Source organism: Sciurus vulgaris, assembly GCF_902686455.1.
Source record: "Sciurus vulgaris genome assembly, chromosome: X".
Lineage (NCBI taxonomy): Eukaryota > Metazoa > Chordata > Mammalia > Rodentia > Sciuridae > Sciurus > Sciurus vulgaris.
The window spans coordinates 77,673,155-77,687,471 of NC_136471.1; the positions used below are offsets into that span (position 1 = coordinate 77,673,155).

Consider the following 14,317-nt stretch of genomic DNA (forward strand, 5'->3'; position numbering starts at 1 on the left):
AATTCTCTCACACTGAAGACTATAGAACCAACCCTCCATTATCTCACCCCCATCACCCCTTCTCTACTCCCCACCTCCAAATTATAACATGCTTTATTATGGACCACGACTGAGTTTATTGGGGGCCAGTACTGGAGAGTGAACCCAAGGGTACTTAACCATTGAGCCACATCCCCAGTCCTTTTTTGTATTTTATTTAGAGACAGGGTCTCACTAAATTGCTTAGGGCCTTGCTAGTTTGCTGAGGCTGACTTTAAACTCCTGCCTCAGCCTCCCAAGTCACTGGGATTACAGGCATCCACCACTGCGCCTGGCATGACCTAGTTTTAAACAGAGGATTCCCTGCCCTCCTAGTTAAGATTGTCTAACAATTTCCCTTTCTCTCTCTCTCCTCTGCAGACTGCTGAAGGGGTAAAGAGGAAGGTCTAGACAGGGATTGGTAAAATGGAACTCTTGAATAAGGAGCTTGATCCCATGGTGGGAGGAATCAGGCACAGGTGCATACTCTCAAGGATAGTCTCAAGGATAGTAGGTCTTGGCGTGATGAATGGGATGTTTACTCAATTTATTCATTCAACAAATATTTACCAAGTGCTAGACACAGTGCCAAGCTCTCTGTTAAGTAGCAAAGGGCCTACTCAGATAAATTAGGGCAGGCTCTATCCTGGAGATGCTCTGTCTAGTGGAGGACGGATGAGTCAGTCAGTCATTGCTACCCAAAGCACTAAGTGCTGCCACACTTTGAACAGTTTGAACAGAGAGCTCTGGGGCAGGGAGAATGAGGGATTTACTCTGACTGAGGGGACTAGGAATTCACGAAACCTGAGCGATTGGAGCTACATGTATCTTCAAGGCTGAGGAATGGGATTGAGTGGTGCCAGGAAGGGGATTGGGCTTTTCAAGGCAGTACAAAGTTGAGGAATTGTGGGATTCACGGTTTTGAAAGACATAGCTTCTATAAAAGGTGATCTCAAAGAAGTAAAGAACAGAATAGTAGCTGTCAGAACCTGGGAAGGGTGTCAGGGAAGGCGGGATGGAGATAGGAAGACTAATAGGTTCAGGGGTACAGTTGGGTAGGTGGACTGGTTTCTAATGGTCCATAGAACAGTCGAATAACTATGGTTAAAATCAATTAATTGAATATATATCAAAACAGCTAGTAGATGGAATGGAATGGATGGAATTGGAGAATGTCATGCTAAGTGAAATAAGCCACGCCCAAAAAACCAAAGGCCGAATGTTTTCCCTAATAAGTGGAGGATGATATATAATGGGGGAGGGGGTCGGGAATGAGAGAATAATGGGGGAACTTTAGAATATGTAGAAGAAAATGAGAGGGAGGGGGATATGAAAAATGGTGGAATGAGACAGACATCATTACCTTATGTACATGTATGATTACATGAATGGTATGAATCTACATTGTGTACAACCATAGAAATGAAATTATGTACCCCAGTTGTGTACAATGAATCAAAATGCAGTCTGTAAAAATTTAAAAGCTAAATAAAATAACAAAAAAATAAAATAAAATAAAACAGCTAGTAGAAAGGATTTCTGAATGTTCCAAACACAAAGAAATGAAACAATTATGAGATAATAGATATGCCAATCACTCTGATCTGATCATTGCACATTGTATACATGAATCGAAATGTCACACTGTACCCCATAAATCTATGCAATTACTATGTATCAATTAAAAATAAATGAATAAGCTGGACTTGGTGTTAAGTGCCTGTAGTTCCAGCTGCTCTGGAGGCTGAGGCAAGGAGGATCACTAGGGACCCGGAGTTTGAGACCAAACTGAGCAACACAGCCAGGACATCAAAAAAAGTGTGTGTGTGTATGTGTGTGTGTGTGTGCGCGCGCGCGCAGGCACGTGTGGGGTTTTTTTCTTCCTTAGAGAAGTAATATTTTGGAGTGCATGAAGTTTTGAGGTTTGGTATGAGCAGAGGATGCCCACTCCAAGAAGGTCACAAGTGACTGACTAAGAGGGTCCTTGGGGTCAAGGGGCAGCTTTGGACCTACTCTCCCAGAGCAGAAAATGGAGGACTAAGGGCAACTTCAAAGTAGAGAAATAGCATGAACAGAACTATAGTTTATTTAAATAACCAGATGTTCCCCTCTCTTCCCTGACACTTGTCATAACAAGTGCCGAATGCATTTATAGGATCCCAAGGGTTCAAGAAAGGATTCTACCGTCCTACCCCTACAGCCCATCCCCTCCGCAGTCCGCAAAGAATAAAGAGGGGAAAAGTGTTGTTGGTTCTTCCCAACTCTTAGTATGGGCTGACTGACTGACTGGAGGGAATCTGGAAAATGACATAAAATATGTTTAAGAAATAGTATTAGCTGGGGGCAGTGGCACATGCCGGTAATCCCAGCTGCTTGTGAGGCTGAGCGAGGAGGATTGCCAGTTCAGTCAGCTTCACCAACTTAGCGAAATCCTGAACAACTTAGCGAGACCCTGTCTCAAAATTAAATAAATACATAAATAAATGCATAAATAAATAAATAAATATAACGGGATGGGTATGTGGCTCAGTGGTATGTGTTAAATATTTATTAAAATTATTCTATTGATTATATAATCATCCCTACGTGGAATTTACACCAGTCACACTTTGCACTCTCCTTGAAGGCAGGGATCTTGTCCCGTTCATCTTTGAATTCCCACCACTTGGCGCAGAACCACACCCACATGAGGAGCTCAGCACACGTGGACGAGAAAGGGCGGGACAAGGGGAGGGTCAAAATTGCCTTAGGGAAGACTCTCCTTCGGAGGTCGTTCCCATGCTTGGAACCTCTGACCTCCCACCAGCAGGTGGCAAAAGAGTTCTGGCAGGCCGGGGAGGTTTTACGCTGGGCGGAGCATTCGAGGCTCCGGCGCGCGCAGCCTCCGACCCCAATTTCTTCGCGCACCGGAAGAAGGCGGGCCTCTTTCCGTGCCTAGAGCAGCCATGGTAAGGCAGATACTTTGCGAGCTCTTGGGATGAATCGGCCTCCATCCTTCCGAGGCTGGGGCTGCCCGGGTCTTTAGGACTCTTGCAGAGGATGAGCCAGCTGAGACGAAGGGAGTGCGGCCTCCAGGGTTGGCTGGGGCAGGATCCAGGGCGAGGGCGAACGGCAGCCCTAGGGCGGGGGGGCATCGGGTGCTGCCGACGGGAAGGCCTCGGCCTCCTTCCCAGACACGATCTTCCGACCCCGGGAGAAGCAACTTTCCTTCTGGGCCAGACGTGGGGGTGGACCGGGAGCGCTGACGGCGAGCCCGGGGCTGGTGGGCCCTGTGTCTGCCTGGTAGAGAAGGGTTTCTTTCGTCATTGCCCTTTTGGCACGGCCTGACATTACGTCGTATGGCCGGTAAGCATCTGTACAGAGAATTAAAAAGACTTCCTTCCTTTTTTGAAAGTGAGTCAGTATTGGCCTTTGGGCTTTAGTTTGCAAAGGACTGACACACGTGGTTGTGCAGAAGTCAGATTAATCTTGCACCGGACGCTTCAAAACCAGTTATATGAGAAAATTTTAATGTTTGACAGAAGTTCAGATGGCATTCTGGGCCATTTCGTCCAGTGGTGCTGTAGGAAGAACATAATCTTTGTAAGCAGGCACGTTTTTAAATAGTAACATGAAAGTGCCCCGCACTGTTCTGAAACATAGTAATCAATAAACGTGTTCAGTACGGTTTGAAAGTTGGTTGCAGTTTATGGTACTTTGTGGCCGACATTCTGCTGAAGAGGGACTTGAAAGTCGGTTCTTTGAAGAAGTTACACATTAGGTTTTGTGATCTGTTGAAAAACCTGAAATCGGTTAACAGCATTGCAATCTAAAACTTTTTCCTTCAGGCTCGTGGTCCCAAGAAGCATCTGAAGCGGGTAGCAGCTCCTAAGCATTGGATGCTGGATAAATTGACTGGTGTGTTTGTAAGTATCCTCACATTGTGTCTTTTGGGACATGCTTTGCACCTCCCTTTTTGTGTCTGGCTATGGAGAGAGTATCTATTGGCTTTCTCTGCTGTCGAAGGCCCCGAGCTATCTAGTTGCACCCCATCACTGAATATATTTGTTCCTGTTTATTCCATGTGCCACACAGTACACTTAAATGGACTCAGGTTTTAAATGTTAATTGTTAGTGGCCCTGCTCCTTTGAGGAGAAAATAGTTTTGTAAGCTTTAAGTACCTAATGTGTAATTAACAAAGTTGAGGAACAATGGACAGTCGGGTGTCTGCTTAATTGATTTCAGGACCACAGGTAAATTTGAGTAAATCCTGTCAGTAACTGTATTCTATTTTACAGGCTCCTCGTCCATCCACTGGTCCCCACAAGCTGAGAGAATGTCTTCCTCTCATCATTTTTCTAAGGAACAGACTTAAGTATGCCCTGACAGGAGATGAAGTAAAAAAGATTTGCATGCAGCGCTTCATTAAGATTGATGGCAAAGTCCGAACTGATATAACCTACCCCGCTGGTTTTATGGGTAAGCATGAGGCCTTTGGTAGTAGGCCCTTTTGTTTTATCTTCCTCTTCTTCATGGCATTTGGTATTGAATACCAGTGGGCTTTTCTGTTTTCCTGTGATGATATGCCTAGATATTGGTAGAAATTTATCTGGCCTAGGTCCTTGCAGTTGTGCTGGAGGAAGTAGAAATTGGGCTATACCCTGAAAATTCTTATATAAAATGCTGTGGGAGCTACAAGTGATGAATTGCTTCTCAAAACCAAATTTCATTTTGCTTTGAATTTTACCTGGGGTCATAAAAAAACATTTTTCTCTGCCAGTATTGGAGAACAAAACCAGGGTCTCATGCATGCCAGGCAAGCACTCTATCACTGAGCTGTATCCCCAGGCTGGTTTTGTCTCCTGGAATTGTGATTGCTCGGTGTGGAAGGTCACGATAGTAACTTTAGTCATTGTTTGATATCAGATGTCATCAGCATTGATAAGACTGGAGAGAATTTCCGTCTGATCTATGACACCAAGGGTCGTTTTGCTGTTCATCGTATTACACCTGAGGAGGCCAAGGTGAGTGTTAGAAGCAGACTGGGTCTTCATTCTGTAAAGTTGTTTGGTTTTGTGCTGGAGCCTGAATCAAGTACGTGAACTAGTAACAGTCTTGCTGGATATGTAATAATTGACCCCTGTTTGAAATTAACTTCTCCAGCAGATTTTCATTTTGTGGCAGTTGAACAGTGACTTCCTGGTGGTCCTCTTTAGAACTACTTTCTAGGAACATGTTTGTGAGTTCTTCAAATACGAGTACTTTATGGATAAGTACCAGAAAACCAGAGGTCCATTGCAGTTGGCCCTTTGGCATGTTGCCATTTTTGGATCTAGCTTTACTTTGGGGTGGGGAGGGTGTTGGTGGAGGCAACTGATGATCCTTGAGGCACTAGTTTGAAATGACTCAAAAAGATGATAGTCTTTGACTAATTCAGTTTGTTGTGATGGGTGGTTGTTTTGTTCCACAGTAGTTGGAGCTTCTTGGATTACTGGCCATAAATGAAGGTTAATTCAATTGGATGATGCCTTGTTATCAGCAGGCTGGAGGGCATGTCCAGTGGCCTCTGAAGTAATCTGATTTACTTTAAGGATGTCAGAGTGAAGATCTAAAATTCAAATGCTATGTGAAATATTTGATGATTAGACGAATTGGTAATGCATTTTCTATTTGTGAGGCAAAACTCAGTTGTGGTGTAGAGAGAGACATGCTTTAGGAGATATTGGGGTTAGTTAAAAGGAAGAATGCCCCGGATCCAGAAGACTTGAAGAGCCTGAGGAAAGGAGTGGAGTTTGTATTAGGAGATCAGTGGTGGTAGGCATTGGACCAACTCTTAAGTTTTAATGTTCATGTTAGGCAAGATACAGGTCCTGTGTAGGGTTGTTGCCTTTGGCTGCTAAATGCATTTCTATACCAGTGACTTGGAAAGAGCTATTTCATCCACTCTGGAACGTAGTACATGTGAGCTGGGCTAAATATGACTAACCCTTTTGCATTTCTAGTACAAGTTGTGCAAAGTGAGAAAGATCTTTGTGGGCACAAAAGGAATCCCTCATCTGGTGACTCACGATGCTCGAACCATTCGTTACCCTGATCCCCTAATCAAAGTGAATGACACCATTCAGATTGATTTGGAGACTGGCAAGATTACCGATTTCATCAAGTTTGACACGGGTAAGCATCCTCTGTGCTACCTGGGCATCTTTGAAGGCTAGGTATTATAAAAGACAATCTTAAGACTGTGCTGGATGCTTCCAAAACTCCCCTGTCTGGGGGAAATAGTTGGAGTTCTGGGCAGGAAATCTTGACCATAAAATGAACCGCTCTGATTGTGATATAGCACTGAAGTCTTATCAGTAAGAGAACCATGCCTTAGAGGATCGGCATCCATCCGGGGAACAGATGGTAAGGGTCTGATGAGGTCCTTAGATAAATAAAGTGAAGTTTACAATTGTTAGTTGTGTGTGAGGGATGAGACAATTCTTAACAGGGATCAAAAGTCATGGCTTGGGCTCAGACACATAAGAATAAGTTGAGCTGGGGAAAATGATGGGAGACTTTAGTTTGGTTTTTGGTGTTTGTGTGTGTTTTTTAACAATACTAGGGCCTTACATGTGCTAGGCAAGCATTTTACCAGTGTCTTGGTTTTATTTAGACTTGCCTTTGAATTGCTCATTCAATACATTGTGTTATTAAGAGTTTACACATTGCCTTGCTTATTCCCAACTAGGTAACCTGTGTATGGTGACCGGAGGTGCTAACTTGGGAAGAATTGGTGTGATTACCAACAGAGAGAGACATCCTGGCTCTTTTGACGTGGTTCATGTGAAAGATGCCAATGGTAACAGCTTTGCCACCCGGCTCTCCAACATTTTTGTTATTGGCAAAGTAAGTCTGTTTTATCCTTCTCTTCCAGCCTCCACAGTCACAGAACCATTGGGGGAACTGATCACTTTAACCTGATGCCATAATGGAATGAATATTACTTAGGTTCTTAAATTATTTGTAGCTGTGGTCTCCTTGGAAATGGTCAGTTTTACATACTGCTTTGACTCAATTTAAATATCGAGTGCCTACTATGTGCAGTAAGCTTGAGATATCGTGAAGGGTGTTGTCATCCACATCTGTATGTGTGGGCAGCATGTTGAATAAAATGACTTCCTAAGCAGGCAGTGGGAATTTCTGATAAACTAGCATCTGAGTCTTAAGACTGTCTTGCTGATGAAGGTTTTGATTTTTCTCCCCCAATCCAGGGCAACAAACCATGGATTTCTCTTCCCCGAGGAAAAGGAATCCGCCTCACCATTGCTGAAGAGAGAGACAAGAGATTGGCGGCCAAACAGAGCAGTGGGTGAAATAAATGATCTCTAGGTGACACGCCTGGGGAATAGGGGTCTTTGTACTTAATTAAAATGTAGCAGGATGAATTGCTCTTGACTTCAGTGTTACTTTCTTGTGTTACTTTATTTGTGTGTGTCTATAACTAGATATTTTATAACATCAAAAGTGATTGAGGGCTGGGGATGTAGCTCAGTTGATAGAGTGCTTGCCTTGTAAGCACAAGGCCCTGGGTTCAATCCCCAGCACCACAAAAAAAAAAAGAGTGATTGAATTTTCAGGCAGATTTAGGCAGTTTCTGATCTGGATCTTCTTGTGCCTTAAAGATTATACCAAACTTAAGGGTGCAGGAAGTAGATGTGCCAAGAAAGTTGAGAACCTTAGCTAACTAGTGGGATTCCCTCTGCCCTGGTTTCTGTGTTTTTCCAACTCCTGTGCCCAGCTTGCCAAATGCAGGGTAAGAATATCCAAATATTGCAAAGCCTTGGACTTCATTCTCCATTTGCCACCAAAGTCCTCCACTCTCCTTCAGAGTGTTTTTACAAAACCATGTAGAAAATCCATTTGTTCCTGTTCCCCCAAGTGCATAGGGTACTGTCCACCTCACTTGCCAGTCTAAGGAAGAGATAGATGCTTCCTGCTTCATGGGGCCTGCTCTTAATACTTGTTCTTCAATCCAAGCCCTTCCAATCTTCTGAGAGAATCGAATACCCTACCTTCTGCTGTTTCATCCAGCTCTTTTGTTTCCTGCCACCCTATAAAAATGTGTCTTCTGTCTGGGAGTGGTGGCACACCACTGAGGCAGGAGAATTGCAAGTTCTAGGCCAACCTCAGCAATTTAGCAAGACCCTGTCTCAAAGGGCTGGGATGTGGCTTAGGAGTGCTTTACCTCTGAGCTATACTCCCAGTGCTAAGGCTGGCCTTAAACTTTTTTAAATCTTCCTGCCTCGGCCTCCGAAGTTGCTGGGATTACACACAAGCACTACAGTATCTCTCTCATCCTTCCCCAGATTACATCAGGGATTTTCAACCTTAACACGTTGTTACAGGCAGCTAGTCTACGTAATAAGGGATTCCTGGCCTTTACCAGCTGTTGGCACCACCTACCCAGGTTTTGTGAGTAGGAATATGTACTGGGGATTGAGCCCAGCTGTTCTTAACCACTGAAGAGCCACTCCTCCTATAGGTGGTAACTCATTATCTTTTTTGTTTTCTTTTTAGATATGAGACACAGTGTATCTCACCATCATAACACCTTGCATTTAACTTGCAGACTACTCAAGTTTACTAGATTTAGGAAGAGTTTTTTTTTTTTTTTATTGTGGGGGAGGGTGGGCTCCAGGGATCAAAGCCAGGGCTTCACGTATGCCAGGGAAGCACATCCCCTTGCCCTGGAATAACAGACATTTTCTGATCTGAGGCATAAGCATATAAAGTAACTGCATCTTTAACAATTACACTGAATAGTGAGTTCCTATGTGGTATGTTCATGCATGCACATAATTTGATTACTTTAGTTGTGTATCTTTTTCCCCCTCAGTACTTGGGATTGAATCCAGGAACACTCTATTCCAGGCCTTTTTACCCATTTTGAGATAGGGTTTCAATGTTGCCCCCCAAGGTGACCCTCCTGCCTCAGCCTCCCAAATCACTGTGAATACTAACATGCACTACACTGTCATACCCAGCTTAGCTTTGCATGTTAAATTGGAATCTGTCCCAAGTCTGTTTTCCAGACATGTGAGACCTGCTAAAACAGTAGCTTAAAGCAGTGTTGCCCCCTGACCATCTCTGGGCTATGACCTGGTTTTAAGAGTCAGGATCCTCAGCCTACTTTTTTGTTGGGGGGTGCTGCTGGGAATGGAACCCAGGACCTTCTACGTGCTAGGCAAGCACTCTGCCACTCAGCCACACACCCAGCCAGCTATTTGATTTTGCCAGAAAACAGCAGTTTCCAAACTAAGCAGCTAAAGGAGGTGTGCCAAGAGTCTCAAAAGTCCAGAGATGGCCCCACAGGACTTCTCTGCCTTCCCTATTGCAGACTTCAAAGCATGTTGGCCGGAGCCCCAGGACCTGCATAAGGAAAGAGAAGGAATTTGCAGGATCAGTACAGCCAAATAGTGGGTGGGTAAGAGGGCCACAAAAGAGGGATTGTCAAACGGGTTTCTTAAGCTTGGCTCTCAAGAGAAGAGCTCATTCAGGTAGCCAGTTGTGATGAGGGGCCAAGTCAGAAGTAATGTTAAAGTTCCCTTGAGAAACCAGCAGATTGAGACTGGAAGGCCAGAGGTTAGGACTCTATCCAGTAACTAGGTACTTGGTCTCCAAATGTTGGACTCTTGCTGCTACCCTGCTCAACAACTTTGGCTGCACTTTGCTTCTAGTTTGTTCTAGTTTACCATCAGCTCAGCAGATCATAGACATGTTTTGGATTTGGGCTAAGAAACCAAAGTGCACGGATAGCACACAGTGTAATCCCAGCGACTCAGGAGGCTGACACGAAGAGACAAGAATCACAATTCAAGGCCAGCCTCAGCAGTTTAGCGAGCCTCTAAGTAACTTAAACTATCTTGAAATAAAAAGGACCGGGGATGTAGCTCAGTGGTTAAGTGCCCCTGGGTTAGATCCCTAGTACAGAAAGAAAAAAGAAAGAACAACAAAAACTAAAGCAAATGTAGAAAAATGAGAAACACAAAGTTGATTCTTGGCAAGCCAGGTGTGGTGGCACTCACCTGTAATCCTAGCAATTTGGGAGGCTGAAACAAGAGGATGACAACTTTGAGGCCAGTCTTTCAACTTAGCAAGACCCTGTCTCAAAATTAAAAATTGAAAAGGGGCCAGGGATAGAGCTCAGTGGTAAAGCCCACTGGGTTCAATTTTTAAAAAAAAGAAAAGAGAAAACAAAGTTGATTCTAGGCACAGATGCAGTAGTTTCCTGAATGTTAATTGGTGGACCACCTCACATAAAATGGAGAAATGGTGTTTGACTACAGTCTTCACATCACCAGGAGACTGCTTTTTAATGACATTTTAATTTTTTTTTTAATTTTGTTAAACCAGGACAGGATTTTTTTTTTTAATTAGCAACTAGCCCCAATGTGGGAATGATTTCCATTCTAATACTAGGTTGTATTAATGATTTAGGTAATGGGGTCTATATCATTAGAATAAACTATAGGTTTCCAAACAAAATGGCTTGTGTCTGTAAGTCTTTCAAGTCAATTCATAAAATCTTAGACCTGGAGGGAACCTTGAAGATCATCTCAGCAGGGAGGCAAACAAATGGTTCTGAGATGAAACAGAATGAAGCAAGCAGAACTTTATGAGGTTTGCTTTATGTCCCTGTAACCTCCAGCAGGCTGGGCCTCACACCCTAGTCAGAGAGCAGCATGGCAGCACAGCTGAGTAAGAATAAGAACAAAACGAACATTTGGACTTACATAGTATTTTACAGTTTACAGAACCATTTTGATTTTTTTTTTTTTTCTTTTGTTGCTACAAATTGAACCCAGGGCATTGGACATGCTAGGAACATGTTATATGGGTTAGTCCCCCAGTCCCTCATTTTGGCTTTTTGAGGCCCAATATCCTGTTTTATTTTTGCTAGATCAATTACAGAAAGTGATATTCACCCCTATCCCCTGCCCCATGTTGATTAGTCTACCCATAGTCTTCCCTGGCAAATCCACTTTACCAGTTGTTATTCAGATCAAAAGCTTTGAGCCAGGTACAGTGGTGCATGCCTATAATCCCAGCGATTAGGAGGAGGAGGCAGGAGAATTCAAAGCCAGCCTCAGAAACAGTGAGGTCCTAAGCAACTCAGTGAGACCCTGTCTCTAAATAAAATACAAAATAGGGCTAGGGATGTGGCTCAGTGGTTGAATGCCCCTGAGTTCAATCCCTGGCACAAAAAAAAAAAAAAGGACCTGCATATATCCTTGATTCATTTCTTATACTCCACATATAATTCTATGAGAAAATTCTGGCAGCTGTAACTGTAAAATATGTCCAGAATCCATATTTGATGATATTTAGAAATAATTATTCATTTTTAGTGAGATAATCATATTATAGCTATATATTTTTAAAGACTCCTTTCCTTTGAGAGATACATACTGAAGGATTTGCAGAAGAAATAACAAGCTGTCATTTGTTTTCAAGTAATCTCTTGAGGGGCTGAGGATATAGTTAAGTGGTAGAATGCTTTCCTGGTATGTGTGAGGCCCTGGATTGGATCTCCAGCCTGCAAAATATAAAAAAGTAGATAAATAAATAAAATTATCTAGTGGATGAGGAAGTGGGTGTGGGTATAGATGAACTAAGACTAGCCATGAACTGATAATATCAAAGGTGGGTGATGGGTACAGGGGGTTTATAGTACTCTGTACCTCTGCATGTTTGAGGTTTTTCATAATAAACTTACAAAGCAACATCTAAATAGCACAGTGGCTGCCCTTCTCCCAAAATAGTATTGGACAACTTCTTACCTTCTTTGATACCACCCTGGTCTTATTCACCAACAGTTCTTTTTCTTTTTAATTGACAAATTAAAATCGCATGTATTTATGGCATATAACATGTTTTCATGTACGTATGCATTGTGGAATGGCTAAGAGTCACTAACAACTCTTGCCTACATTCTAGACTACAGATGGCACAAGCCTATAACTGTCTCATGGCTTCCATTTTCTTGCCTCCTTTGGTTTCAACCCAGCAGCCAGAGAGATCCTGTTTAAAGTGTGTAAGTCAGGTTAGATCACACCTCTCTCAGCCCACAGATGGCTCCCATCTATCTCACTCATCAAAAGCCACAAGGATCTGTGAAGCCTTCACAATCTATCCTCTGGCCTCATCTCCTTCCACTCATCCTGGCTCAATCCATTCCAGCCACAATGACCTCCTTGCCATTTCTTTTTTGAGACAGGGTCTTGCTGTGTTGCTCAGGCTGGTCTAGAATTCCTTGGTTCAAATGATGCTTCTGACTCAGCTTCCAGAGTGGCTGGGAATATAGATACATACTATTGCACCTGGCTAGGGATTTTTTTTTTTAAAAAGCAAATAGCTCTAACGTGGAGACGATTTCCATCCTAATACCAGGTTGTATTAATGGACTTGTTTATTCTATATCATTAGAATAAACTACACATTTCCAACAAAATGACTTGTATACCCCATCTTTAAAAAGAAACAGCAAGAAGGCTGGTACGGCTGGAATCAATTGTAAGTTGAAAAGATCACAAAATGAAAATGCATTTTAATATGCCTAACCTACTGAATATCATAGCTTAGCAATGCAGTGCAGTACACTGTAGAGTCATAGGTGTTCCCCCCTTGTGAACATGTACATGGCTGACTGGGAGCTGTGGCTCACTGCCACTGTCCAGCATTCTACCACATATTTCCAGCCCAGGAAAAGAGCAGGACTCAAAATTCAAAGTACAGTGGGGGTTTATTTTTTTGGTTTTGGGTTTTTTGTTTTGTTTTGCTTTTTGGTGTTGGGGATAGAACCCAGAGCCTCTGGCATGTTAAGCAGGCACTCTGCCACCAAGCTACACCCAATCCTGAAGTATGGCTTCTACTGAATGCACACTGCTTTCACAGCATCATAAAGTTGAAGAATCATAAATCAAACCATTATAAGTTGAAACTGTTTATATGTAAACACACACACACACAAACACACATACTCACATACCTATTTCTAAACTCTCTGAAAGCAAATTTCATCTGTGTGCATGGCACACTCTGGTGTTTCCCAGGAGGCTGAGGCAGGCTAGTTCAAGACTAGCCTGGCCAACATAGTACAACTTTCAAAGTAAAAAATAGAAATGGCTGGGTATGTAGCTCAGTGGTAGAGTACACCTGGATTCAATGCCCAGTACTGAAAAAAAAGTTGCAGACATGATGACATTGAGTTGGGTTCCTGGTGCCAAGAGGTAAGTGCTGGGGTTTAGGAACTCTACCCAAGGAATCAATTTCCATGTTACCTTGAGTATAAACTATATATCCAAGAGAGATGCTATCTTTTCTTATAGGAATTTCCCATCCTGAATCAGAAATCCCCTCATCTGCCTCAGGTTTTTAAGCCTCAAAAACTCCCCAAACATGAAGATCAATCCTACAGCCTAATGGGAGTAGCAAAAAATGAAAGATTTGGTTTGCACAGGCAGGAGTTTCTGGGTAAATTTTCTCTACCATTTTGATTTCTGCGAATGTTGTAGTCTGCACAATAAACAATAATAATAACAAAGAATATTTCCAAGGGTCAGGCACAGGGGCACCTGCCTATAATCCCAGAGACTGGGGAGATTGAGGCCAGAGAATCATAAGGTCAAGGACAGTCTCATCAACTTTTCAAGACCCTGCCTCAAAATTAAAAAAAAAAAAAAGAAAAGGCCTGGGGATGTGGCTCAGTGGTAAAGCAACCCTGGGTTCAAGCCCCAGTAACAAAAAAAAGTATTCCTAAGAGACAATAGTTTTTATTAACAATAATAATAATAACCAAAAGGAGAGGGCTAGAACTGGGCATGGTAGTGCACACCTGTAATCCCAGTGACTCCAGAGGCCGAGGCAGAAAGATTGCAAGTTCAAGGCCAGCCTCAGCAATTTAGCAAGGCCCTAAGTAACTTAGCAAGACCCTGTCTCAAAATAAAAAAATTAAAAAGGGGGACTGGGTTTGTAGCTCTGTGGTAGAGTGCTGGCCTAGCACGTGTGAGGCACTGGGTTCAATCCTCAGCACCACATAAAATAAATAAATAAAAAAAGGTCTATTGACAACTACAACTAAAAAAATACTTAAATTAGACAAATAAAGACTGGGAATGTAGCTCAGTGGTAAAGCACCTCAGTACTCATCCCCCCAAAAAAGAGAAAAGAAAAAAGAAGAGGGCTGGCAGTGGGGTGAAGCTCAGTGGTAGAGCATTTGCCTGACATGTGCAAGGGCCTGGGTTCCAGTCCCAGCACCATCCTCAAAAAAAAAAAAGA

The 14,317-nt window shown here is 42.9% G+C and overlaps 1 protein-coding gene across 1 annotated transcript; it reads left to right on the forward strand.

Moving 5' to 3' along the window:
* Positions 1 to 2,892: 2,892 nt before the first annotated feature.
* RPS4X (ribosomal protein S4 X-linked) lies at positions 2,893 to 7,435 on the forward strand. The gene is made up of 7 exons (XM_079124733.1): positions 2,893 to 2,966; positions 3,846 to 3,923; positions 4,297 to 4,477; positions 4,925 to 5,022; positions 6,001 to 6,172; positions 6,729 to 6,886; positions 7,252 to 7,435. The coding sequence occupies exons 1-7, from the start codon at positions 2,964 to 2,966 to the stop codon at positions 7,351 to 7,353; spliced, it is 792 nt and encodes a 263-aa protein (XP_078980859.1). The 5' UTR covers positions 2,893 to 2,963; the 3' UTR covers positions 7,354 to 7,435.
* The last annotated feature ends 6,882 nt before the right edge of the window (positions 7,436 to 14,317 follow it).

Excerpts from the sequence above, each read along its gene's own strand:
- RPS4X (XM_079124733.1), top strand. Across the intron at positions 5,023-6,000 it reads TTACACCTGAGGAGGCCAAG|TACAAGTTGTGCAAAGTGAG; the intron begins GTGAGTGTTAGA and ends TTGCATTTCTAG. Across the intron at positions 6,887-7,251 it reads ACATTTTTGTTATTGGCAAA|GGCAACAAACCATGGATTTC; the intron begins GTAAGTCTGTTT and ends CCCCCAATCCAG.